Genomic DNA, 26,766 nt, shown 5'->3' with positions numbered 1-26,766 from the left:
TCTATCTCACACAAACAGTAGGAGGTGCCTGAGGACCACCTCCGAGATTGTCTTCTGACCTCTACACGTACAGTGTGCTTACACACATACACATACACACACACACGTACATACATCCTTACCTCAGATAAAAGACTATGAAATGAATAAATAAAATTAAAAAATAAATGAAATTTTAAATTTTTCAAACAAATAAAAGTTCAACCTCCATAGTGAGTTCAAGGCCAGCCTGGACTACATGAAACCCTGTCCCCCCCCACAAAAAAAATTCCTAAAACAGGGGTTTATTTTGAACTTTTAATTTAGTTATCTTCTCACAATTTCATACATATATAATGTTCTTTGATCATACTTTCCCTTGTGTATAATAGAAATTCTTACTCAGAGTCTGTTCAAGTTAATCCTCTACAGTTATGGAAGATTCATGAGTACATGCATCATGGAAGACGCCCATGACCGCCATCACATTAGTAACATGCCGACCGTGATGGCAGCGTCATGACAGACACACAGTGACCCACCAAGGGTTAAAAGGAGCAAGAGAAATGTTCCAGCCCCTTTCAGCAAAAGAGCAGGCAGCACATTTCACACCACAGAGAAAATGACAGTCCCACCTCACTAACTGGGTACAACCCCACATCACCAGCATGCCTTCTGCAGAGCTTGGAACTCCTAGAGACCGACATTTCTACCTCAATAAAGGATGCTGTGGTCTGGCGAGATGGTCCAGTGGTTAAGAGCACTGGCTGATCTTCCAGAGGTCCAGGGTTCAATTCCCAGCACCCACATGGCAGCTCCCAGTGATCTGACATCCTCACACAGACATGCAAGAAAAATACCAATGCACATAAAAATAAAATCTTTGACAAAATGTTGTATCCTCAACCTAGTTAGATTTGTTATAACTAAGTCTGTCTGACAGAACTGATTTTTTCTGTGGAGATAAGGTCATATAACTTCATTATTTTCATCTATAAATACAAAATGAAGGGAAGTGCCAGGAGGTGAAAATCTGAACTAAAAAAAAATGAAATTCACGTTTAAATCTGATTGTCATTTCTTTTTGTTGTTGTTTTTTTCGAGACAGGGTTTCCCTGTAGTTTCTAGAGCCTGTCCTGGAACAGGCTTGTAGACCAGGCTGGCCTCGAACTCAGAGATCCGCCTGCCTCTGCCTCCCGAGTGCTGAGATTAAAGGCATGCGCCACCGCCGCCCGGCTCCTGATTGTCATTTCTAACTCAGTCTCAGCCATCCTCTTCCTGGGTTCCAAAGCTCTGTCTCATGGAAATCCTTAATTTGGACTGTAATTAACGAGTGGTATATAAATGTATATAATCAGAACGACTTCATACAGACCTAGTGACATTACTGCCATCTTGGTTCAAGTATGTGCACTGTGTGATATCTGCACACTGATGAGATGGCCTAATAACAATTCTCAAAAGCATATGGCCATTTCGAGTGACACGTGACTGCCTGGATGGTGGTTATTTCCAGCAGCCTTGAAACCATCACGTGCTGTTCCAACAGGGAAGGCTGGTCTCGAAATGATTAAAGAGTCTTCGCTGGGCAAGAGCTGACATTGGAAAAGATTAGAAAGACAAATGAAGTTGCCAAACCCTCTAATTTCCCTTATAGGCACATCCTGGCATGCCTCTAAAAGTCACCAAAATTGAGTTTATTGGCCTAACTGGTCCTTCCTTAAGTCTCGAAGGCCAAAACCCACAAGTTGATGTTTTGTCTGAAGGGAAAGGAAGTTATTTAATGTGGTCAGGGACAGCTGGCCCTATAAAAATGTGTAAAACATTCGGCACCAGACCCAGACTGGCTGCTCCTACCACTCAGCCTGGACTGAGGTAAGCGTAACTCGGTGAGTCAGGCACGATGAGGCATGCCTGTGATCCTAGCACACAGGAGGCTGAAGCAGGAGGATCTTGATTTGGAGACAAACATACCAAGAGCCTCTCAATGGTAGAACGAATTGAGCCTGAGATCGTCGCCAGCTTGGAGGGAGAAGGAATATAAGTCCTCTGGGCTTCCCCAGAACAAGTTGGTCTTCAAAGACCACGTTAACCAACTTCACCGGGTTATGTCTTTCAAGAGTAAGTTGCCAGAAGTTCTGACACTCGGCTTGGAGTCTTCTCACGATACTACAACACCCTGCAGAGGGCAGCAAGACCCAACAGACTAGCCAGCGGAGACACGCCCTGTGCCACCAAAGAGGGCAAACCTTAGGCCCTGCAGCCATAGGCCTCCCCGGGAGCGCCCTACGGCGTCCATCCACCACTCCCGCAGGGCCTTCGTTCGCCCGTCTCTCATTTTTAAAGCATCGGCTGCACGCAGACACGGCTCAGGACCCCAAAAGGGGTAGGGCCGAAATACAGTCCAGCTAAGGAGGAGCCTCATACGCCACCCGCGAAGACTGAGGCCGAAGGCGGACCGCGCACGCGCGGGACCGCCCACTCCTGGTGGCCAGCCCCAAAGCCCGGGCTGCGCGCGGTCCCTTCTGGGAAAAAGCACCCGGGTAGGGGGTCACCGTGAAAGTTCCTGTCCGCTTTTCGCCGGCCGGCCGGACCCAGATCTCGGCGCCGACTCGAAACCGACCCCACCTACCGTCAACGGCTGCAGGAGCTCCCACCCTCCTCACGGCGGGTATGCCCTCGTGCGCAAACTGAAAGGCCTAGGGTAGAGGCCACCCCCCCACACACACACTCGAGAAGGCGGAGTCTTGGTGTGCGGGGCGGAGCCAAGACCTGTGGCGGGCGCGGACCCGAACGAAACCTCACTTGTCAAGACTACTCGCAGCTGTGCTGCTTTCCTAATAATTCCTTTCCAGTCGAAACGAAATATTACTTCCTCCTTGCCCCTTCTTCATTATTTACATCTTTATTATAGACTATCTCCTGCTGCACATTTTAGTTACTAATTTAAATCTTAAATGCAGGGACCCTGTCATATTCATAACTGAAGGTGCACGACCTTGGTCGTGGGAAGCACTCAATATAATTGAATGCTAGTATATTCAAGCGGCATTGGCAGTTCACAGGCAAAAAAAAAAATCTCATTTATTCGCTTAATGACCCATTAAACCCATGGCCCCTGCTTCTGAACACGTTAGCCTGACTAAGAGAAGGAAAGGCATCCCATTCTATTGGGAAATGGCGCATCTAGATGGGCCACAAACACCTTCTCACTGGGAGAAAGTGTTGCCTCGCAGGTGAGACTCCAGCAAACTGGGAGTTACTGCTAGACTAATGAAGAAAAAAATGGTGTTCATTCCTCGTTAGTATAGTGGCGAAAAAAAAAAATGGTGCTCACGGTAATTACTGGGACCTAACTCCTTCTCTACTAGCTGCAGGGCATGACTCCTCAGAGTTAGGCAACAAGTCGGCCATCTCTCCTGTTTTAGAGGGCCCTCCTTCCTCATCCTCAGAGTCTTCAGGCATTGGACAGAGGCAATGGAGAGGCTGTGGGATGTGGGAACACAGGTTTGTGATGGGTAAAGGAAGCCCATACTCTTGAGCAGCCTTCTCCCTGGATTTCTGAGTGTCTTGGGCAGTGAAAGTAGTTGGCGGCCGTTGACCTAGGCCTCGCTCAATCCGTGTACCTGCAAAAGAGGGTTTGGTCAGGCTGGAGGGATAGCTCAGCTGTTAAGAGCTGGTTACTATTCTTACAGAGGACCCAAGTTCCGAGTCCCAGCTCCGATATCAGACGGCCTGTATCTCTGCATCTGGAAGGATGTGCATTCATATGCATATACCCACAGATACACAGACATACACATAATTTAAAATGAAAATAAATCTTTAAAAATAAGTAAGCCAGGCATGCTGGCACACAAGTTTAATCCTAGCACTCAGGAGGCAGAGACAGGTGGATCTCTATGAATTTGAGGCTGGCCTGGTCTACAGAGTGAGTTTCAGGACAGCTAGGGCTGTTATTCAGAGAAACCTTGTCTCGGAAAAAATAAGTAAAAGGAGGGGCTGGTCTGGTCATTACCCAACCCAGGGAGTAATGACTTCCCAGTCACTCCCTTAGGACCTGGTTCCAACTTACCAGAAATGGTGTTTTCTAGAAGAAAGCCCAAAAGACCCGCTAGAAAAATGGGTTCTGCCAGCAAAGAACGCAGGAACATATCCAAGGGGCTCCAGCCTACAATGGATTGGGGCCAGGCAGGAAGGTAACTGATACTGCGCAAGGCAATGTGTCTTCCCTTTCAGACCTAAATTAAGTCTTGGACCAGGGACAGGTTTCACTAAGCCATCATTCCATCCCACAGTGTGTCCCTCTACAAACTCCCTTTCCCACACTCAGCCCCTTCCCATTGGATCCCTCTTAACACCGTGTTTTCTTTTTATTGTTGTTGTTGTTTGTTTTGTTGTTATTGTTTTGAGACAGGGTTTTGCTGTAGCTTTGGAGCCTGTCCTGGAACTAGCTCTTGAAGACCAGGCTGGCCTTGAACTCACAGAGATTCACCTGCCTCTGCCTCTGAGTGCTGGGATTAAAGGCGTGCGCCACCATCGCCCGACAACACCATATTTTCTAAGCACCCACATACCCTCTGGATTCCCGTTGTTCAAGGCTCCCTTTCTCTGGACAGTTTGGGATTTAAAAGCCCTGTCTCTTCCACTTCTGACCTTTGGTGCTCTAGCCTGAGTCTCAATACTTCAGTCCTACAACACTTTGGGCCAGGTAATTCTGCTATGAGGAGCTGTCCAGTGCATTAAAGGATGTCTACCAACCCCTCTAAGCACCGAATGCCTGTAACAATCCCTTTTCTTACTGGATGTGGTAGCACATGCCTTTAATTCCAGCACTTGGGAAGCAGAGGCAAGAAGACTCTGAGTTCGAGGCCAGTCTGGTCTACAAATCAAGTTCCAAGATATCCTGGGTGGTTACACAGAAAAACCCTGTCTCAAAACAAGCAAACAAAAAACAATCCTCTTTCTCCCATTTTGTGACATCCCCCCAAAAAATGTCTCCAGACATTGTTAAATCTTCCACATGGAACAAAACTTGAAAACCACTGCTCTGGATAAACCACACTGTTTGTGGCTCTCAGGATACGCTACTTCTGTCCCATAATCCTATCCTTTATCTTTGTGTATGGTGGAAATGTGATCAAGAATGACCTTATCAGCTGTCCCTGTGACTGACATCATAATCTTGTCACTTGGGAGTCTGAAGCAGGAGGATTGCCAAGAGTTTGAAGCCAGACAAGTTTCCAAAAGGAGACCCCGTCTCTCATACAGAGAAATGGCCTTTGCCAAATAGTTTTAATTTTTCCATCCTCAAAGACCAATTCAGTTCCACTGAATCACCTCAGACAGAAGGTACTCTTGTCATTGAGTGCCGTGGGTCCTTGCTTTTGTTTTACCTCTGGGCCACTCGATGTACCCATGACTGGCCTGGAACTCACTGTGTAGACTACTGGCCTCAAACTCACAGAGGTCCCACCAGCTGGGGTTTAAGGCATGGTCTGTCATGCCCTCCTCACAGCTCTTGTCTTAACCTCCTTGTCATGCTCCTGAACAAATTCCCTCCTTCATACCACCGTACCACCCAGAAGCACTTTTGTGTCTTGAGGGGAGGAGTTTTGTAACTTTCCAGCCTGAACTGTCAACTTGTCACTGCCTAGAGTCACCTGAGAGGAGAGTCCCAACTGAGGAATTGCCTAATTAGATTGGTTTGTGAGGAAGTCTGTGAGGGAATTGTCTTGGTTGGTGATTGGTTTAGTAGGGCCTGGTCCACCATAGGCAGGTGGCCTTGAACTGTATAAGATAGCTGAGCATAAGACAGTATCCTCCGTGGTACTTCTTTGGCTGTGAAGTGAGTTCCTTGTTTGGCGGTAATGCTGTGTAGATTAGCAAGCAGACCTGCCTTAAAGATTTTGCCTTGAGTTCCTGCCATGGCATCTCTTGAGGATGGAATGTGGTCTGGAATAAGCCTTCCCCTCCCCCGCCAAACCGAGTTGCTCTCGATCTGACTGTTTTACCACAGCAACAGAAATAAACCAAGACTCAAGAGCACAAAGGCAGGAGCATAGTGCTCAATGAACGTTTGTTAAATAAATGGATGAAGTATATACAAAATCTCATTGTGAGAACAAGAATTCAGAGAGCCTAAAGCAGCGGCTCCAATCTTCCTAATGTTGTGACCTTTTAATACAGTTCCTTATGTTGTGCTGACTCCCAAACACAAATCTTATTTCTTTATTTGTTTTTTCAAGACAGGGTTTCTCTGTAGCTTTGGAGCCTGTCTTGTAGCTAGCTCTTGTAGACCAGGCTGGCCTCAAACTCACAAAAATCTGCCTGTCTCTGCTTCCCAAGTGCTGGGATTAAAGGCGAGCACCATCACCACCCGGCAAATATCTGTGCTTTCTGATGGTCTTAGGCAACCACTATGGTCACTGGGGGTCATTCGACCCCCAAAGGAGTCATGACCTCCAGGTTGAGAACCGCTAATCTAAAGCCTCAGTCCCACTCCTTTCGTCTTCCCCACCCCACCTACCTGTGTTGAACTCTGGGGCTTCCCAGAGCCACCTTGGCAGAAGCAAGGCCATAAAGATGGAGAAGCCCACAATGAAGACATTTCTCCCAGAATCAATGTCAGCCAGGTGGAAGCTGGAGAGTCCAGCAGACAGAACTACAGCCTGGGTCACTCCCAGCACCCCACCTGCCTCATACAGAAGAAAACACAGTCGTGGGAAGAGGGCAAAGCTCGGGGTTTGTAGGGCAGGCAGGTTGTAATGGGGAAAATAACCACTAGGCTTGTTTGTCATTCATCAAGAAACTCAGTTGGGCTGAGAAAACAAGAGCATATGTCCATATCCATTCAGAGAAGCTATTTAGAAAGAAAGGGCACAGCTTAACCAACTGGTTGGGCCAAATAGTATTCTAATAGCTGTCTTCGCATCTCTTCACTTACCAAGCACGGGCAGTGGGATGTTGATGAATAGCTGAGCCAGCCTTGGGGAGAGCCCAAGGCCCATGCAGAATAGCCCCACCAGGTGGGCTACTTGCCGCAAACCAGTCTGCATGAAGAAGAGACACTAGAGAACACGGCCGACTCCTTAGACTGCACCAGATCTTTGCTTGGCCCACATCATTTCAGCCTTCATGTCCCAGCTTACATGTGACCCTCCTAAGCATCCCAGCCACTCTACCCAAAGGTACCGCCTTTGCTCAGTCCATACACCCCTGCTTTCATGACAGTGTTTACTACCCTCAAACTATGCTATATACTTCCTTTTTATGAAGTCCCTAAGAGAGCAGGGCTTTCTCTGATTCATTCTTCAACTGTAATGGGCCTTGGCGGAGTTCCCAATTCACCTGACACACAGATTTCCTGTTTCTCTACATTCATAGCATTTTGTACTTGTAGGCACTTCCCTTGGTGAACTGCCTGACTGACAGTCTATCAGTATGAGCTCCTACCCTTGTGCCTCCAGTCCCCTCAGTCCTGTCTCAGATCCACGTACCTGGAAAAGACTCACTGTGCCTACGTTAGGGAAGCTGGATGCAGTGCCCAGGGGGCTCCCCAGCAGCCCCGCCAGCACACTGCCCAGCCCCTCCAGGCTCAGCCCTCGACTGCAGGCGTGTGGTGGTGGAGGAGACAAATGCAACAGCTGGCCACACAGGGCATAGCAACCCAAGGAACTGGTGGAGGCTGCCAAAGCCATGGAGATGCCTGCAGCCAGGGCCCTGGGTGTCAACAAGGGCCAATCCCACTCACCTGAGGAAGAAGAAGGAGTCATCTACAGTCATCTACAGACTCAAGCCTGGAGCATCCCTCTGCCTCTAAATGCCTGTACCACAAGAATCCCAGATGCGCTTTAGCGGTTCAGAATAATACTATTGGGCAAAACCACTGAACTCTAAAGACCTTCTCTTCACTATGATCTACGAGGTCATCCTTGATCTCAGACTCTCAGTTCTGTTCCTAGTCTCATTCCTTATCACATTCCACCTTACTTCAAACATATTAGCTTTGCTTTAGGGACTGGACTTGCTGTGTTCCTGGCAACCACAGGGCCCTTTCACATGCTGTTTACCTGAGTCCTGTTTACCTACTGTCTCCTGTATCCCGTCCAACTAGCTCCTATTCTCTCCACCTCCTACATCTCATCTCACTTCTTCAAGGGTTATTTCTCCCACCACATTCTTCAAGTGTGGTGATGCATCCCTGTAATTACAACACTTGCAAAGTACAGGGAGTTTAAGGCCATCCTTGACTACAAGGCAAGTTCAAGGTCAACTTAGGCTATGTGAGATCCTATCTCAAAAGGGGGGATATAAGAACTGGGGGACGGGGAGAAGTGCTGTGAGATGTTCTCTTCTGGACATGACATGACAATTGTACTCATGAGCTCACAGCAGCTACCACTACCTGCACAAGACTTGTACAAGAACAAGCCATTCGAGATCCAAACATGGAAGTAGGAGTGCGGTAAAAGTTCATGAGGCTTCACCCCTAGCTGAGGAGCTAGGTAATAGCTGCTGGGGAAGGGGCAGTCATTTTTCTTCAGAGGTGTGGACCCTAGTAGGTTGCCCTTGCTCTAGCAGATGGCTCCACACCCATGCAGAGACAGGCAGCACTAATCAGACTCAGTGAATCATTTTTCTGAAGGACATGAAGATGGGATGGGGATGTGTTGGAGGCAGTGGGAGGAAAGGTTGGATATGATCAAGATGTGTTGTATACATGTATGAAACATGTCAAGAAATAATTTAAAATATATTTTAAAAGAACACATTTTTTTTCAAGACAGGGTTTCTCTGTATAGCTTTGGAGCCTGTCCTGGAACTAGCTCTTGTAGACCAGGTTGGCTTTGCACTCACGGAGATCTGCCTGCCTCTGCCTCCTAAGTGCTGGGGTTAAAGGCATGTGCCACCACTGCCTGACCTAAAAAGAACACTTCTAAAAAAAAATCTAAACAACAACAAAACAAAAAACAATAACAAAAAAACCAGTTCTCTCAACCCCTCTAATAGTATCAAATTTTCTCTCACTACAATGATAATTTCACATTTACTTAAATATATATATATATATATATATATATATATATAGTCAGCTCCATGAAGCAAACATTATTACTCCTGTATTCATCACTATGCCTACCATGTGCTGAGGGCCTAGTCAAAACTCAACAGGCCATTATTAAACTGTTAATGAAGGGGGTTGATGTGGAGCTCAGTGTAAAGCCCTTGCTGAGTATGCGAGTATGCATGAGGTTCTAAATTGATGAACCCCTACCATTATGACAAATAAACATGAATGACAAAATTTCACATATGCTGACTCCAAGGCAGTAACTCTACTGTTACCAACAGACATGTCCACGGGGGCTAATAATGTAAACCTGCTAATTGGTCAGAGATCTCAAGAGTAAGCAGAGGGATGGAGAGTAAGTATATATGGTATAATGTCTCCTGACACTGACCCAAATAATACACCTGCAGTGAAGTGGGGGGCAACTCCTCAAGCTGGCAGTTTCTCCACCTGTGTTTTAAGAAAATACAGATTTAATTCGGAAGTGACTTTTTTTTTTGGACAGGGTCTCATGAAGCCCAGGTTGGCCTCAAACTTAATATGTAACTGCAGATGACCTTGATCTCCTGATCCTCCTGCCTCCACTTCCCAAGTACTGGGATTACAGATATTTGCTACTTCACCTGGCTGAAGTCTATTCAGCTGTGAGTTCAAAGAAATAGAAACCTTTATGTGATCAAGAGAATGGGAGCATAGGAGAAAACCTACCTGGGTGAGGCAGCCAAAACCATGGTGCCTCAGTGGGGTCTGACAGCTGTAGGGGGATAACACTCAGACCCAGAAGGGCAGAGATGATCCACACACAGGCCACAGGGGTGAGCACCTGAAGGACAGACTGAGATGGAAAAGAGCTCCCTCCTCCCCCAGAACCTCCTGAAACTCAGAAGTACGAGACCAGAGGAACATTCCACGTCAGTCCCACACTCTTTTACACTTTTTCCACTTTGACGGTTTTATTTTATATATATATATATATATATATATATATATATATATATATATATATAAAATATTTTATATTTTGAGATAGGGTCTATGAAGCCCTGACTGTCCTGTAACTCTCTATGTAGACCAGGCTAGCTTCAAACTTATAGAAATCTTCCTGCCTCTGCCTCCCAAGTGCTAGGATTAAAGGCGTGCACCACCATGCTTGGTTTAACTATTTTATGTTTGGGGGGTGGGTTTAAAGGCCATATGAGGGACTTGGCTTCTGGAGCAGGAGTTACAGGCAGTCATGAGCCACCCACATATGTGATGGGAGCCAAACTGGGGTCCTCCAGAAGAGCAGCAATGTCTTATGTTTATTGTTCATGTATTTCAGGCTGGGCTGAAACTTCCTATATAGCAGAACTTGAACTCCTGAGTCCTTCTGCCTTCCCCCGCCCAGTGTGGAATCACCGGTGTGTGCCACCTCACCTGTCTATGTGCATCAGTCAACCCTTCTCGCTCCATCTGCCCAGAGACCCCACGTACCGAAAGGAGTCGGAAGACAGGAATATAAATGTGAGTTGAGGAAGTTGAAGCTGGCCTCCAGGAGCACAGGGGTACCTGGCAGGAACCCAAGTGCTGAGAACAGATCACCATGAGTAGGATGAGTCTAGGAAAGAGAAGGAGCTCTGTGGGTCAGAAGCATCAGAATCCTGAAGGATGGCAATGCCGGGGAGCAGAGTATCACAGAAGGAGGTCCCAGGGAAGAAGCTGCTCATGGAAGGGGTAGGGAGGTACTCTGAGGTACCATAGCATGTGACTATGAATATCAGAGAGACTGAGGGAATTAAAGGAAAGGCTTGGATCCCGAATCTAAAACCTTCTATCCCTGCCCAGGTGGCTATGGAATCTAACAAGGCAGAAGGTCTGTCTGGCCTCCCCAGGTCTGCACACACACTGGGTACCATCCCACACCTGTCAGGACCCACTTACAGCAAGGCCAGGCCCCAGTGAGCGGAACAGAACTGGGCCACCTCCTTGTGGGCAGAGAGCCCTGCTACAACCAGGCTGGGTGCCAGCACCAGTGGTCCACAGTAGGGAAAAACACGGCCAGGCAACCCTAGAAGTCCTATTGTGCCCTGCAGCAGCCCGGATACCACCACTGCCCCTGACACCTGATGGAGGAGAGGAGAGGAGAGGACGAAGAGGATGGATAGAAGATGTTCTGCTCAATCAACTTTACTTCAGTCTAGAATTTCTTTTTTTTTTTTTGCCAATCATTTATTTACTTTTATTTCATTGGCATTGGTATTTTGCCTACATGTATGTCTGTGTGTGCGTCCTGGGATTAGAGACATTTGTTAGCTGCCATGTGGGTGCTGGGAATGGAACCCGGGTCCTCTGGAAGAGCAGTCAGTGCTCTTAACTGCTGAGCCATCTCTCCAGTCCCAACCTGGGATTTCTAACAAATTCCAAGGACAGGCTTCTGCCTTGCTCCTTCCCGGTAGCATCAGTGTCTGCACGATGGAAACGCGTGTCTCCAGGCTGGGGTCACCCCGTCCTTCCGCTGTCCTTTTCCAGGCACTCACCTCTCGGAGAGAAGTGTTCCAGAGCTCCAGGCCATGGCAGCTTGACAAACTACACAGATGCATTGAGAGGGAGGCTGAAAGTTTGGGGTACAAAGAGGTATAAACGGAATAGAGACTCAGTGCTCTCCTGTGCTGATGCCTGGTATGACCCCCAAGACCTCTCTCTCTACAATACCCAGCAAGCTCCAGCACATACTTCTGCCACTAATCTGTCTTTACTCTGTACTCACCGTTTCCAGGGGTCTCAGTGGTCAGAGATGGCTTCTGGTTTGTCAGCACCAGTGCAGGGATAAGGAATTCTAAGGATGGAGCCTGGACTAGGGGCAACCTGTAGGAACGGCAGTCCCAGCAGGTTTGGAATCGAGTCAACAGGATTCCCCTGTCTCTTCCTTCTCTCAAAGGAGTTCCCCTCACCTGCTGCCCATCCAAGTTTGCAGGACTGTAGACACACCACAGGAAAAGAAACTGGAAGCCAGAAGCTGAGCAGGTGAGTATGAGAGCCCCCCTGGGGGAAGGCTGTGAAGCAGCAGCAGGTGGGAGGCAGAGAGCAGAGATGCCAGAACCAGGAAATGCTGGAGAGAGGAGTGCAGAGGGGCGAGCTTCAGAAATACCCATCTGTAGGTTTCTTGTGACTCATTGACTCCCTCCAAATACCAATTTCAACCAACTCCTGCACCTCTACCCCCTACCTGTAGAGCCAGAAGACAGCTGAGGACCCAGGTGGAAGGCCCACACCGAGAGGCCCATGAGTGGGAGGAGGGATTCTGGAGAGGGGGCAGCAGTGGTGGCCCGGGAGCAGGGGCATCTTGTGAGCCCACAGATAGGAGTGGAATGGGATGGAGAGGTGATCGGCTCATGCTGCCTGGCTGGATTGTGTCTTGGTTGCCCCGGGCTAGTTGAGTAAAGAAAGAGGTCAGAGTGTGGGTGGAGGGCGCTGACTGTCGTGGGAAGGGGGTGGGGGTGTCAATGAAGCGGAGAGAGAGAAATAAGGGCTTGGGAGCAGGACAGGGCTCTTTCACCTTTGCCCAGCTCTTGAGCAAGTTCCATCAGCCATTAACCTAGCAGCTGAGTTCTGGACCCCTCCCTCAAGAATTTTCACCCATACCCCTGCTTCTACCAGGCTCCGAAATGGAGGGTTAGGGTTAGGGGAGACCTATCAGAATAGCCTGAAGAGAGTTTGCAAACTCTTCTCTCACCATCAGCATTCAGCATCATTTATTAGGTATACATTCTTCAACCAAACAAGACGTGCCCTGCATCAGTTCAAAACAAAAGTCGTGCATAAAAAGCCCACATCCCGTAGGACTACATATAACACACTCACTGTAAAGCAAGAGTAATTAATAGTAACGTCTATTTCAAAATGTGAAAGCTTGGGCACAAATAAACCAGAAGGCAATGGAACAGTCTGCCGCCCATGCCCATAAATAGGGTCACTGTGGATGAGATCGCTACACTGCCAGCCAATGACATTTACTGGTAATTCAGATGCCATAAGCAGTGTTGACATTGGAAACCTGGTTTTCTAAAATAGTGAGCAAACTTTTGGTAAAACAATGAATAAAGTATACATTTGCTTTACGTGGAAGTATAGTTCCATAAAAATTGAGGGTTTTTTTTTTGATTTTTGAGATTATTATTTCTGCCTTCCCTTTCCTCCCTCGAAACTGTCCCATATACCCCTCCATCTCATTCTTCAGATTCATGTCCCTTTTTTTCACTGTTACTACATGGATATACATACATACACATATGTATTACTAACTATAACCTACTCAGTCTGTATGTTACTCATACTTCCAGAGCTGACCATTTGGTATTGGATAACCAATTGGCATGCTATTCTCTGAGGAAGACTTACTCCCACTCCCAGCATCCCTTTGTTGTATTTAATTCTTCGTGGGTTGAGTCCTCAGGTTGTTGGTTTTTTTTTTTTTTCAAAATGCACAAAAATGTCTCGTTTGCACTTAAAAAATAACTTTAGAATCGGCTATGTGTGGTGGCACATGCCTGTATCCCAACACTCTGAAGGCAGATGTAAGTGGAAAGCAAGTTCCATATCAGCCTGAACCTCACGAGACCATTTCCAATGGCAGCTAACTCCATTTTTAATAGGCGCTAAGAGGATTTTATATGCACAATGATGTCTTGGAAACTTCATAGTAAAGGTTTTAAGCCCTTTAGGGAGTCTAGCATCCCACTCAAACTGAACAAATGCCAATAGCATTCCCAAAGATTATACCCCCCCCAAAAAAAAAGCTAGGTGGGGGTGGTACACGCCTTTAATCCCAGCACTTGGGAAGCAGAGGCAGGTGGATCTCTGTGAGTTCGAGGCCAACCTGGTCTACAAGAGCTAGTTCCAGGACAGACTCCAAAGCTGCAGAGAAACCCCGTCTTGAAAAAAGAAAAGAGTACATATCACAATGACCCTTGCAGGACTCACCAGGCCACTGACCTTACTCCTACCCCCTACTCCCTACACGATCTTTGGCAGTCAGCAGTCCAAATACACCATAGATTGTTCTTCCATTGATGACCCAGCTCTGGTTCTTCAACAACAGCTACTTCCATGAGTCACCTTGAAGAGGTCAGTAAAGCTTGCATTCTAGGAGCTCAACTGGACATGTTTTGATATGTAAGGATTCACAAGGCTGGTATCCACCCAGGATATGTAACAACAGATAAGGCCTTCCCAGGCCTGGGGCAGTCACTGCTTGTATATCCCATGGTAGGCCTCCAAGGTAGTAGTGGCAGGGATGCAGGAACTAATAACTATCAAACTAACAGGGAGTTCTGAAACAGAGTCAGAGAGAATGCTGACACGCATTAACAGGATGGTGATCTGACTTGGGAGGCAGGTAAGAGAAGATCCTCAAAGGATAATGCAGAAGAAAAGGCCAGGCCATGCAACAGAAACTGTTTATTGAAACCTCAGTTCTACAAAAGCGTGAAAAACTCAGATACAAAGCAGTGATGCCCAGAGAGGCTGTAAAGAGAACACCTAGAAAAGAACCAGTCAAGTGGGAAACCTTGGAGCAGGATGCTAAGACTGGAAGACCAAAGGATAAGGTTGAAGGACACAGAAATCCCTGGTTGTGACAACTACATCCAAGGGACGGGTGTGACAAGCTTCCTGTCTCAGGGCGCCTTCCCTCAGCAGCTTCCATCTCAGGGCCATCTGCCCCTGGTTTTCCTGCCCCAGGGACATCACACGAACAGAACCACATGAATGCTTCCTTCCTCTCATCCACTTCCCACACCTCCCACCTTTACCTTTCCATCTTTGGAAACTCAAAAGCAAAAGTCTACTCCCCCAGGCTTGGGAAGGCAGAAAGATAGGAGCTTCTCTGTCATTGGTGACATGGCCCTGGTCACTGAGCTGAAACTGTCCCAGGCACCATCAGAGTTCTAGCCTACTAGCCAGCCTCTGAGGTCTGGGAGGGTGAATGACCTTGCTTTGCCCCATAATTCCTTGTGCTCCTACCCAGGAGGACAGGGGACCAGCCAAGGACCCAGAGAGGTAGCAAAAATCTAAATCAAGTTTTCCTCTTCCAGGTTCTTAGGGAGTCCCAAACCCTCTTTTAACGTACTCCTTAGAACTCTACCTAGCCTGGGAAAATAAAAGACTTGAGACGGGCCAGCTCCATGACACTATAAAGAGAACATTGCTGGGGTTGGAGGAATGGAGGGGCTGCTGGGCTCCAGAGCCAGGGTGGGGCCAGGCCATGGGTATGGTAAAAGGGCTGGGAAGGACCAATAGACACTGTATGGTTAGGCAGGTGGCAGGCATGGCAGTTTGGGGTGTTTCTCTGGAACTTCTGGCAAAGGGGGCATTTGTGGAGAAGAGTAGGTGGGACAGGAGGGTCTGAGGGAGGTACCGGAACGGGTGTCAGTGAGGCCAGAAGACCGCCCCATGGGGGCGGCAACTCTACATTGCCTTCCGGGCAGCTGGAGACATTAGTCAGGCACTGTGGCACAGGGGAAGGTATGCAAGGCTGCAAGAGGCCTTTAGAAACCAGTCTGAGGTCAGGAGGACCTGGTGAGGGGCTGCAGGACAGCCCCAAGGACTGATGTATTACAGCCACTGATGCCACAGCTAGGGCCACGCTGCTCACATACGCCACGGCTAACAGGCAGGACAGCTGTAAAAGAGAAGATAAGAAAACCGCAGGCTGTTGACTATCTTTATTCCTACACACACACACACACACACACACACACACACACGCTCGTGGGAGCCTCCTCAGGTTCCTCACCTTCATACCCCCTTCTCACCTTTACCAGTCGCTGACAGAGGGAGCCCAGAGACAGCTGCCACGCTGGCTGTTCCAGCAGCACACACAGGTCTGTGTAGGTGTACCAGCCCCGCCGACGTCCTTGCTGCTCAGCCACACTAGTATGGAGAAGAGACCAGGGGTTAGCGACTTTTCTGCACCGAGCCCAGGGGCACCCATCAGGACCCATCAGAAGACACTAAGGAGCTGATCAAATACACAGATTCCCCAGGCTACCCATGATCCAGAAGATGAGATCAAGACACAAACTTCAAATAAGCTGCTACCGCCACTGAAGGAAGGCCGAAAAGTTGGGCGATGACCACTGTGAACAATTCTTTCTCTTCTTTCTCCCAGTCACACAGATCTCATTTCTAGTTCCTATGACACTGGCCGATGCCTCTAAAATGCCTCAAACCCCTCTTAACAATTTCTGGAACTCACCAGCTCTCCAGCCAATTCAGCACCTCAAAGATCTCCCGAGGATCAGTATAGAGACGCCAATCCTGTATGCAAGAAGAAGAAAGACAGGCATGGTAGTTCATCCCTATGATCCCAGTACTTGGGAGGCTGAACCAGAAGTATTGCTGCAAGTTATAGGCCAGCCTGGGCTACATAGTGAGTTCTAGGACAGCCTGGGTCAAAGAAAAGTTGCTAACTACTATCCAAAGAGCTTGTGTATATTCTATCACGCAATCACCACCTACCTGACCTTGAATTAATTATCCCCACTACAAAGTACAAAGGGAGAAAATAAACCCAAGATTGGGCAGTGTCCACAGGGAGCTCAAAGTCTAAGACAGAAAGAGTTTGAAAGCAAATATTCAGAGGCCAACACTACAGGCTCTGCCTCCGAGTGTGCCCTGAAGGAAGAGGGTGAGATGCTACTTGTGGGCTCACTGTTCCAGGAGCCTGTAAACTAGTCCTGAACAAACAGGAACGGAAGACCCTGCCAAGAAGACACAAGAAGGACAGACATGCAAAGTCAGGTGCAGTACACAGACCTACAATCAGCACTGGGAGACAAAAGCAGAAGCACCAGGAGGCTCATCACAAGGTCAAGACCAGCCTTGTTTACATAGTGAATTCTAGAACAGCCTAATTTAAAACTTTCTTATTAAGAGACAGGGTCTGACTATGAAGCGCTGATGATCCTGAAATGAACCAGGCTGGTCTCAAACTCACAGAGATCTACCTGGGATTAAAGACTTGCTCAAGCATACTGGGCAGAAAAAAATTAGGATGGAGGTTGACAGCTACCTTAGTTAGGAAAGACCTTATACACAAGCATGAGAAACTGAGATGCCCAGAACCCACATAAAAGAAGTGTGCATGACACACACAGAAAGAGAACAAACAGAAAGCTGAGAGAGAACAAAGAATAAAGGAACAAAAAAACAGATAAGAGCCACTCACCATGGCACTCAGGAAACCCCTTTCCAAGGCATTGAGAGCAGGCACAGCCACTCCCCCAGCAGCTCCCCACTCATCATTGAAGACCTCCTCTTCCTCCCCTTCATCATAAAGGTATTTACTGGCCACCATCTGTAGAGAAGCCAGAAGTGGCATCAGTAGGGCTCATAGCTGGTGCCTGGCTCACTAGGGAGGTAAAAGGAGGGGACCCCTTACCATGGAGATCAGAAACAAGTCAGAAGACGACACGTGCTGCAGGTAGTCAGGGTTTCGGTGCCGGAGCCGCTCAATGTACACAAGAGCTAACATCATCGCACAAGGGGAGATACAAGCCTCCCTGGGAGGTGGAAAGGATCAGTAATTAAACCCAAGGGTCCTTTAGCTCCTGAAAGGCTCAAGATGCTCATCTCTGTCTTTACACTTTCTTTTTAGAGACAAAAGCAACCTGTGTTCTCTCTCTCTTCCTCTCTCTCTCTCTCATCTCTCTCATTCTCTCTCTCTCTCTCTCTCTCTCTCTCTCCCTCTTCCCCTCTCCCTACAATCCCAGGCTCACCGGGACACATGAGCTACATATTTCTTCTGGAGTCGACGAATAGGACTGGGTGCTGCCTTCTGAAGAAGTTCCACAGTAATGTCTGCAGGACAGAAGGGAGCAGAATAGTCAACCCTGCCCCCCAAACATACACACCAGTCCCCACAACTGTCAGGGAAGACCTAGGTCTGTAGTATCTGAGGCCTTGGGGACATGACAGTCACAGAAAACTAGAAATCAAATTCTCCTAAGATGGAAAGGCATGGTGAAATGTGTCTGTAATCCCACAGGTGACTGGATTACTGCATGGCTAGCCTGATCTACAGTGAGTTCCAGGCTAGTCAGATCTATGTAGTAAGACACTGCCTCTGCCTCAACCCTTCAGCCCTGGGTTTCCCCACCTTACCCTCCTCCCAATTCTAAGTAGATAAAAGCACATTCCAGTAGAAAAGGCTCTTCTGTTGAGTTATTCATGATTATTTTTCACTAACGTTTTTCTTCTTTTTTTGTTTTGTTTTGTTTGTTTTGTTGGGTTTTTTTTTTGTTTTTTGTTTTTTTGGTTTTTCGAGACAGGGTTTCTCTGTAGCTTTGGAGCCTGTCCTGGAAATAGCTCTTGTAGACCAGGCTGGCCTCGAACTCACAGAGATCCGCCTGCCTCTGGGATTAAAGGCATGTGCCACCACCGCCTGGCCACTAATGTTCTATAAGCGTGCTTTGTTTACTTGGGAGACATACAGCAAATATAATTAGAAAACTTAAGTTCTGACCTTTAAATCAAAAGGGGAAGCAGGACTTGAGGTATAGCTCTATGATAAAATGCTTGCCTAGCATACACAAGGCCCTAAAAATAAGTGACTGCAATTTATGAGCTGTTTTTATTCACATGGGCTAAAAGAATGTGAAACACGACCTGCACTGTCAAACCAAGAACCAACTGAGGTAGTTATGAGACACAGTGCAGCTCAGAGGGAAAAACGTCAAGGCATTTGGGTGACTACTAACAACCCTGCCCTCAAAGTTCTTATGTGCTCAGTCTCTCTCTCTCTCTCTCTCTCTCTCTCTCTCTCTCTCTCTCTCTCTCTCTCTCTCTCTCTCTCTCTCTCTCTCTCTCTCTCTCTCTCTCCTCTCTCTCCCCCCCCTCTCTCTCTCACACACACACACAGCCTAACCTGCCACAGGGCTGGAGAGTTCCTCCAGGCTGCAGTCTGTATCCCAGTCCCAGCCATAATAGAGTCTCCTTCGGATTCGAGCACTCAGTTTCTGGTGTCCTGGAAGGAACTGAAACAGAGCCAGTGATGGAGGGTAAAGGGCATGGAAGGGCTTGGTGGAAGTCCTGAGTTGGGAATGGAAGGCTGTGAAGGGCAGCAACTTGGCTTTGCTGCCACTCGGCCTATGCCCCACCCAGCTCCGCGTTCCCAGGGTCATTTGCTAATGGCACCCTAGTCCGGTTCTCATGAAGGGGAAAACAGACGCCCTGTCATCACTGAGGGCTCCCAGAAGACTAGAAACCAGATGGACACCAGTCTAATCGCCCATCCCTTCCTATAACCTAAGGGTTTGCCTCCAGGCCCAAGTGGCCCGGGCCTCGAGCAGGCATTGCTCTCAATAGCCACCCAATCCCGGGAATGGCAAGTAAGAGAGCTCCCATTCCGCTCGGGTCCAGAGGGTAACGCCCCGGAATCCCGACTCCCAGCCTGGAGGGAGGGGGGAGCTAAGGACAGACGGACTGTGCTCTCACCGTGAAGTCCTGGAAACCGGTAAGGGAAAACGTGCCTTCTTCGTCCAGTAGGAGCCCAGCCAGATCCATCGTGCCGTCAGCCGCCACCCTGTGAAGGTGGAAGGGGGAGGAAAGGAACAGTAAGTGGCGGACAGAGCCGTCCTCCCCTGTTGGCCCACCTGCCCGCCTCTCCCGAGAGGGCCGCCGCCCCGGTCCGCGCAGTCTCCTCCCCTGTTGCCGGCAGCCGCAGGACGCCTCTTCCTGTTCCGCGCGCGACTGGGCCTCCCGGCGCCCGACAATCCGTGCGGCGCTCACCAGGCGGAATAAGAAGAGGTCCCCTGGCCAGAAGTGTTCTCAGCCCGCGGTGCGTCTGCCTGGCGTTTACAAGCGGCGGGCGGTGTCGCCGGCGAGTCACCCCGCCGGGGAGGAAGTGCCGCCCGGAGCCAGCCTCCCGCCGAGAGCCTCGGGTCTCTGGAGCCCCAAGCACCGGGGTCTGAGTTTTGGATTACGGTTCCCAGGGGCCCAGGACGCACCAAGGGTGAAAGAGCTGGCCAGACCTTGTGGTAGTGGTGCTGATATTAACGAGACTAACATAAGAGGTGATAGACGAGTTGTTTCCCGGGCTTTAGTAGGGAAGATGCACGCGCGCGGCAATGCACAAGAAAGATGAACTCGAAACTTACCCGTGAGAGAACTGTGGACAAGATGGGAGGAAATCTGTTAAACCTTTATGCCCCTTAGGAGTTTGAAACTGTAAAAGTCGAATGCATACTGTGTTTTGTAGGGTTACTCTAGCAATTAAATGATTCTCAAAAGATATGAAGCCTCAAAGGGCGATGTTAACAGCCTCCCAAAAATAAACAGCATTTAAATGAGGTTTTATTTTCAAAAACGCCTTCCATTCAATCTGCCGGTGAAAGATTTGGGAGAAGAAAGAGCGTCGACGCTCAGAGTAGGAAAAAAAAACAACTTTTCTAAGTTGGTGATGGCTGCTTTTAGTCATTGAAGTCACGCGCTGGTGTTTGTTTTATCCGCGGAGGGGAGGGGACTGGAGGCGACGAGGATTGAGTATGGGAATGCCGCGCCCTTCCCGAGCCGAAAGAGATCCCAGCCGGGATCCTGGGCGCCTGGAGGCCCACTTCCTCCGGCGGGGTCGCAGGGAGACACGGATCCCCAGCAGCTTCCCCAGCCGCCCTGACAACACGCGGAAAAGACAGCAGCAGCGTACCGCAACGCCGCCCCGGGTCCACCGCTCCAGCAGCCTGGGAGCTCACCTGCGTGGGGTGCAGGGTCACGGCAGCCCGCCTGCGCGCACGCGCGGGCCTCCCATCCGGGCTGTTAGGTCGCATCACGTGACCGCGCGCTCCGTCACGTGACGCGAGTCCGCAGTTCTGCTCGCCTGGGGTGTGGCGCCCCGTCCGCCTGACGCGCCCACCGGCGGCGGCCGCGCTGGCCCTGGCTCCTCGCGGGCCTCGGGCAGCGGCCTGCGGCGCGGTGATGGCGAGCGGACGGCGGCGGTAACAACCGGCGCGGGTGGGACCGCCGGGGCCATGGTGCCCTGGGGCCTGGGGCTGAGCCTCGGCATGGGAGGAAGGCCAACCGGCGACGACGGAGGAGGAGGCGGCCGCGGGCCGAGGCGGTTGAGTTAGTGGACGCCTGGCCACGTCGCTGGTGCTTGCGGCGTCCGCGGCTGGGAAGGGCGGTTGCTTGGCGGCCAGCACAGCGACTGCCTGGTGTGGGAGAAGAAGCCGCTTGCACAGCCTTGGTCCACGGCGGCCGCACTCAAACGGCCTCTTCTGGTAACGGCCGCGGAGGAGGGGGCGGGGCCGGGCTGGTGCGCGGGAGGACCGGGGGCGCCCTCCCTTCGAGGGCTGTCAGCCGTCTGGAGCGGTGATCCTCATCAGCAAGGTTGCCCCATTTCTTAGTCTCTTGGTGACGGCTCAAGGCTTAGTAGGGGCCGTCTACCCGTCAGTGGATCTTCTGTCCTTTCGATTGGTTTGGGCACCTCTCACCCACTCGTGGCTGAGATGGCCATGTCTCCCTAAGGTGTTGTCTTCGTCGTCCCTCCGGCCCTTCTTCCTGCTCAGCATCTCACTTTTGACCTATTTCCTGCTGGATCTCTGGCATCCTCGCTTTCTCCCCGACGTTTCAGGTGAGTTTCTTCATTCCACATGCACTGGTCTGCACATGCCTTGTGCTTCACCCTACTGCGTGAGATTGAACTGTAAAGGGAAGGTGCAGCAAGGCCGTTTGCCTCCTAGGCGTGCACTGTGCCTGTCCTGTACCCATTTTAAGAAATTGCCTGAAACGAGAATCGTCTGTCCTCCCCAAAATTACCGTTCTTGTGGGGTTGTAGTGAAACTGTTGAGTTGAGAGCTGACTGTGGTGGCGCAGGTCTTTAATCCCAGTGCTCAGCTGACAGAGGCAGGCGAATCTCTGTGAGTTCTAGGCCAGCAGGAAGTTACAAAGTGAGACAAGTGTAAAAATAAAAGACTGTAGCGTTTGTAGGCAGAGCACCTAGTCAGGGGAATGGACTTGGAAAGAATTGCAAAAGCAGGGACTTTACAGGGGCGTGATAGTTAAATGCGTGTCTACAAAGAACGTGATAGGAGCTGGCATCGCAAATTTTTTTGTTTGTTTGTTTGTTTTTCGAGGCAGGGTTTATCTTTGTAGTCTTGCTGGTGCTGGGACCTCACTCTGTAGACCAGGCTGTCCTCAAACTCACAGAGATCCACCTGCCTCTGCCTCCCGAGTGTTGGGATTAAAGGCGTGCGCCACTACTCACCACTACTGCGTGGCTTCTTTTGGCTTTCTTATACCCACCTATTGTGCGTCTTGGAACAACTATGTAACGGGCTGTGTATGAATTGTTCAGGACACAAACGAATAAAGTGTGGGCTCCTGTGTTTGATAAAGTCGAAGTCTAAAGAAGGAGGCAAAGATAGGCCTGGTGGTGCAGGGCCTGCCATCGCAGTTACATAGAGACTGAAGCAGAGGAAGGTACAAGTTCAAGGGCCTCCCCTGTTTAAGAAAAGGATTGGGGATGTAGCTCAGTGGTACAGCATTTGTCTAGTGTTTACTTCAGTTCAGTTCCAAGTACCCCGCAGAAAAAGAGTACAGAAAACAACATGTAATACAGCCTGTTGTTTAGTATACGAAGGAAATGCTCTGGGCCTTGTGCAGTGGTTCATGCCTATAAGTGAGAGACAGGAGGATCACTGAAAATTTGAGACCAGCAATGCTGAGGAGATGCAATTCCTTCTGATTTGGAATCTGTCTCTCAGTGCTTCTTGCACTCTCAATTTATACATCTACACATCCCCCCCCCCCTTTTTTCTCTATAGCTTCAGCCCCCTGAGAGAACCCACACTCTGGACAGGGGTGAGTACAGGCCACCTTTTAAAAGAAAATACCCAAATGTGGTCTGCTTGCTATGTTCAATCAGCTCAAAGAGGAGCAAGGCTGCCCCTTCTGCAGGCGTAGGTCCCAGTAATAGTGAAGGGGCGTGGAGCAGCAAAAGTGCTCTGGCCCTAGGCTTCTATGCAGATGCCTGTGTGCCTTCTCCTGTGGAAGTAGAAAATTGAGTACCCTGGGAATTTGCTTCCCTGGAGTAGGATGACCTCCTTTGGGGGAGGTGGGTTTTCCACATCTCCAGATCGAAGAGCGCGTCAGCAATCTCAAAGTGATGTGAGTGCCTTAGAAAGCTGGCTTCTGAGGCTTCCAGGGGTCATATCGTGTCTTCCCCAGTGAGGGTGCGGGGTCAGGCGTGCCCAGCGCGCACCTGCTGAGTGTGCCCGAGTTGTGGCAGATACCTGGCTGAGAGCTGGCTCACCTTCCAGATTCACCTGCAAGAGCTGTTGCAGTACAAGAGGCAGAATCCAGCTCAGGTAAACTTCATCCTGTAGCAGTTCCTTGGAGCCAGAGGGGATGGGAGAGGAGCAATATGAGCAGTATCTATTGTAAATTTCCCAAACTGGTTCCATTCTTCCACAGATTAAATAGTATTTCCGCCTTCCCAGGTGACTGGGGCACATGGTTTAGTCCATGTTCTTCATAGATCCTGTGCTCTTCTTCTGCAGTTGCTGTGCTCGAGTCTGTTCTGGCTGTGCTGTGCTAGCTGTGTTGGGGACACTATGTCCCAGGGATTTATGATTTTCCTACATTGTCTGTGAGTGAGGCCAACCCCTGCCCTTCCAAAGCCCTTTCTATTCTTCTTTCCCTGGATTAACCCAAAGGAAAAACTATATTTTCTCTATCATTTACCCATCTGGGGAGGAGAGTGGTAGATGGGGAAAAGAGGGATGTCCTTTGCCTTGAGAAGGAATCTCATCTTTATTTAGACCCACCTGTTCAGGGGACAGTTTAAATGAAGGCTCTTGGGAAATTGGCATTCTGAGCTCTGAGTGGACTTCCTAATCCATAGTGCTGAGTATCCTGCTGTGGGCCCCTGTGGTTTATCATGAACTGATCCATGATGTACACTCGCCTGGAGCCCTTGCTCATGCAGTTTGGACTACAGCATGAAGGCAGAAGCCGATGCCCTGCATCACAAAAACATGACAAGAGGAGTAAGAGGGATTCTCTAACCTAGGTGAAGGGCGGGGAGGGCCTGAGGTTTATAGCTCATGATGTGTCCTAAAACTTAAGTCATTTCATTTCCTTAGTCATACTTGTCTCCCACTGTGGCTGCTCACACTGCCTTATTACCCTTCTCTAGAGCGGCAAGGGAAGAATTGCCGCCCCCAGCAGGTGATGAGCCGCTGGCTGAGACAGAGAGTGAAAGCGAGGCAGAGCTGGCGGGCATTCTCTCCAGTGGTGAGATCCAGGGAAGATGGGTGTGAAGTAGAAGACTAAAGGGAAGCTAGTTATGGTGATTGCACACCTATTTGAGAGGGCGGAAGCAGAAGATCAGAGAATTCACAGACCAGCCTAGTTTTCGTTATGAGTTTGAGACCAGCCTGGACTGTGTATAAGACCCTATCTCCAAAAACTAAAAAGGCAGAGGGAGGGGCCAGGATCTAACTACTTTAGAGCTACCACTTCTCAAGTAGGTGGAAGCCAGAAGGCTTGGGGTAAAGTGTTTTTCCCTCCTTTTGGATTCATCCTGGTTCTCCTGCAGGTGGATGTGAAGAAAACAGCACTGGCCTTGGCTATTACAGACTCAGAACTGTCAGACGAGGAGGCCTCTATTTTAGAGATCGGCGGCTTCTCTGTATCTCGGGCCACCACCCCACAACTGACAGATGTTTCTGAGGGTATGAACAGCCTTTTGCCCTTCTTAATCTTCCTGTTCCCTGATTCTGAGTTGTTGCTGCTGTGTTCTCTGAGTTCCAAAAGTGCTTCCTCCAGCTGATTCTCTAATTCTACCCTAAGCTCTTGGAAGACCTTAGCTCAGTATTCCATCTTCATTTTGCCTTGCTTTATGGGGTTTGTTTGTTCTTTTATTGTTCTTAGATGTTTCTTTTATGTGTATGAGTGTTTGGCCTGCATGTATGTGCATACCACATGCATACCTGGTGCCTGCAAAAGTCAGAAGAGGGCAACTGATCTCCTGGAGCTGGACTTATGGTTGTGAGCCAGCCACCATGTGGGTCCTAGGAATCAAATCAGGGTCTCTGCAAAAGCGGCAAGTGCTCTTAACCATCAAGCCATCTCTCTAGCTCTGCTTTGCTTTTTGAGAAAGGATCTTTTATATGGCTCAGGCTTGCTTCAAACTCTGTGTAGTAGAGGATGACCTGAACACCTGATCCCTCCTGCCTCAACTTCCCAGATGCTGGGATTACAATAAGCATATGCCACAGGGCCTGGCTTCCCAAGTTATCTTTATGAACATGTGGCTTTTGTGACCAGAGAAACCAACCTGTTCTTAACCCTTTATTCTTTGCACAGATTTGGACCAGCAGAGCCTGCCAAGTGAGCCCAGAAGAGGCTCTGAGCCGCGAACTGGGGGGAGGGGGAAGAGACAGAGCTGGCCCCTCCTGAAGACCTGCTAAATGCCCCTCCAGCCCTCTCAAAGCAAGCGCTGGATACAGAAGAGGCTGCAGTCAAGGAAACCTTGCTTCAGCTCTCATCCCCTCTTCACTTTGTGAATACGCACTTCAATGGGGCAGGGTCCCCCCAGGATGGAGGACCAGGGGAGACGCTGAGCTCAGAGGCAGTGAGTGCTGACATAATGGCTCCGCCCAGCGCCCTCTCACCCCCACTCTGGCCTGGCTGGAAGTGGTCCAGTCACCCTCCTCTCCCCCTCTGTGCTCCCATCCCTTCCCAGGACTCACCTCAACCCCTGGCTGCCCCTGAGGAGGAAGAGGCACTCACCACTGAGGACTTTGAGTTGCTGGATCAAGGGGAACTGGAGCAACTGAATGCAGAGCTGGGCTTAGGACCAGAGATGCCCCAAAGCCCCCTGATGTTCTGCCTCCTCCTCCCCTGGGGCCAGACAGCCATTCTCTGGTACAGTCAGACCAAGAGGCTCATGCAGCGGTTGAGCCATGAGCCATGGCAGAATGAGCTGCAGGCATAGTAGGGCTTCCTGACTAGGGATGTCATGTTTTCCCCTTTCCCTGCCACTCTGGGGAAAGGCACTATGTGGAGAAGCTGGCTGTCAGATGGAAGCCAGCCCATTCTCTGCCTGCCTGTCTGCCTGTCTGCCTGCCTGCCTGCTATCCTGGGACCTGGTATAGTACCTGTGCCTGGGATGGGTTTTAAGTTTGTAAATAATTTTCCATTTGGGCTAGTGGATGTGATGGGCTAGGGAAGTCCTTTCATAGCCTGCACTTGCTTCCCTGCCTCGTCTCTTCTCATTCTGTGTCCCGAGCCCTAGTGGTCTCCCCTTTCTTTCTCTTCCTATCCTCAGGGACCTGTGCTGCTCTGCCCTCATGTCCCATTTGGTTGTTTAGTTCAGGCACTTTATCATTTTCTCTACTGTCCTACACCTCCCTTGGCTTTATTTCCCTGCCGTGTCCTGTTCTTAGCAGCGTCAACCCCACTCTTTGCCAACCTCTTCTTCCACAGGCACTGGCCAAGCTGTAGGGCAGGTTCTCTTTGAGAAAGAATAGACCTGGAGTGGCGTCAGGCCAGCAGTCCTGCACTTAGGTCACAGTAGCCTCCAGCCTGCACTGTACCCTTGCCCGGTTCAACCCTCATGATGCAGGAGAGCAGGGTCCCATAGCACTTTGGCCAGCACTGGGGTTGATGAGCATGCTCTCTCTCTCTCTTTTGAGGTGAGGGACTTCCCTGCTGTCTTAGGAAGAATAAAACCTACT

At 49.6% G+C, this 26,766-nt stretch overlaps 4 protein-coding genes across 7 annotated transcripts in view; 1 reads left to right on the top strand and 3 right to left on the bottom strand.

Moving 5' to 3' along the window:
- The window catches only part of Nhej1 (non-homologous end joining factor 1), a 95,079-nt gene extending 92,364 nt beyond the window's left edge, over positions 1–2,715 (bottom strand). The window contains exon 1 of one of the 2 annotated variants that reach the window (XM_038339861.1): positions 2,612–2,715. The gene's annotated coding sequence lies outside the window, so the exon portion shown is untranslated. Of the gene's footprint in view, positions 1–1,953; positions 2,416–2,611 lie in introns of those variants that run through there. The other variant, XM_038339862.1, reaches the window with a different exon arrangement.
- Positions 2,716–3,101: 386 nt separating this feature from the next.
- Positions 3,102–14,340, bottom strand: Slc23a3 (solute carrier family 23 member 3). 2 transcript variants are annotated; one of them, XM_038339795.1, is made up of 12 exons: positions 12,258–14,340; positions 11,983–12,140; positions 11,799–11,896; positions 11,569–11,642; positions 10,973–11,154; positions 10,526–10,649; positions 9,761–9,875; positions 7,479–7,732; positions 6,926–7,031; positions 6,509–6,673; positions 4,055–4,150; positions 3,102–3,605 (listed from the first exon to the last, which is right to left on the bottom strand). In XM_038339795.1, the coding sequence occupies exons 1-12, from the start codon at positions 12,423–12,425 to the stop codon at positions 3,322–3,324; spliced, it is 1,824 nt and encodes a 607-aa protein (XP_038195723.1). In that variant the 5' UTR covers positions 12,426–14,340; the 3' UTR covers positions 3,102–3,321. The 2 variants fall into 2 exon arrangements, with proteins under 2 accessions (XP_038195723.1, XP_038195724.1); XM_038339796.1 differs by lacking the exon at positions 7,479–7,732 and adding an exon at positions 10,387–10,389 and having other exon boundaries at positions 9,761–9,806; positions 10,526–10,618.
- A 133-nt stretch (positions 14,341–14,473) lies between these two features.
- On the bottom strand, positions 14,474–20,785 carry Cnppd1 (cyclin Pas1/PHO80 domain containing 1). 2 transcript variants are annotated; one of them, XM_038339797.1, is made up of 9 exons: positions 20,188–20,785; positions 19,526–19,613; positions 18,957–19,065; positions 17,809–17,890; positions 17,472–17,592; positions 17,259–17,387; positions 16,287–16,348; positions 15,844–15,961; positions 14,474–15,710 (listed from the first exon to the last, which is right to left on the bottom strand). In XM_038339797.1, exons 2-9 carry the CDS (start codon positions 19,592–19,594, stop codon positions 15,174–15,176), a joined length of 1,227 nt encoding a protein of 408 aa, XP_038195725.1. In that variant the 5' UTR covers positions 19,595–19,613; positions 20,188–20,785; the 3' UTR covers positions 14,474–15,173. The 2 variants fall into 2 exon arrangements, with proteins under 2 accessions (XP_038195725.1, XP_038195726.1); XM_038339798.1 differs by lacking the exon at positions 20,188–20,785 and adding an exon at positions 19,820–20,151.
- On the top strand, positions 20,581–26,151 carry Retreg2 (reticulophagy regulator family member 2). Its single transcript, XM_042055628.1, is given in 17 exon segments — positions 20,581–20,846; positions 21,409–21,656; positions 22,849–22,885; positions 23,252–23,309; positions 23,311–23,405; positions 23,584–23,672; positions 23,928–23,976; positions 23,978–24,011; positions 24,013–24,072; positions 24,224–24,241; positions 24,244–24,306; positions 24,308–24,319; positions 24,624–24,759; positions 25,394–25,422; positions 25,424–25,450; positions 25,452–25,890; positions 25,893–26,151. Coding segments are annotated over 17 exon segments (1,764 nt in total). The 3' UTR covers positions 25,997–26,151.
- The last annotated feature ends 615 nt before the right edge of the window (positions 26,152–26,766 follow it).

The sequence above is a fragment of the Arvicola amphibius genome, chromosome 8 (assembly GCF_903992535.2).
Source record: "Arvicola amphibius chromosome 8, mArvAmp1.2, whole genome shotgun sequence".
Lineage (NCBI taxonomy): Eukaryota > Metazoa > Chordata > Mammalia > Rodentia > Cricetidae > Arvicola > Arvicola amphibius.
Note: the sequence above shows the minus strand (reverse complement) of the source record. Positions and strands in the feature narration are given on the sequence as shown.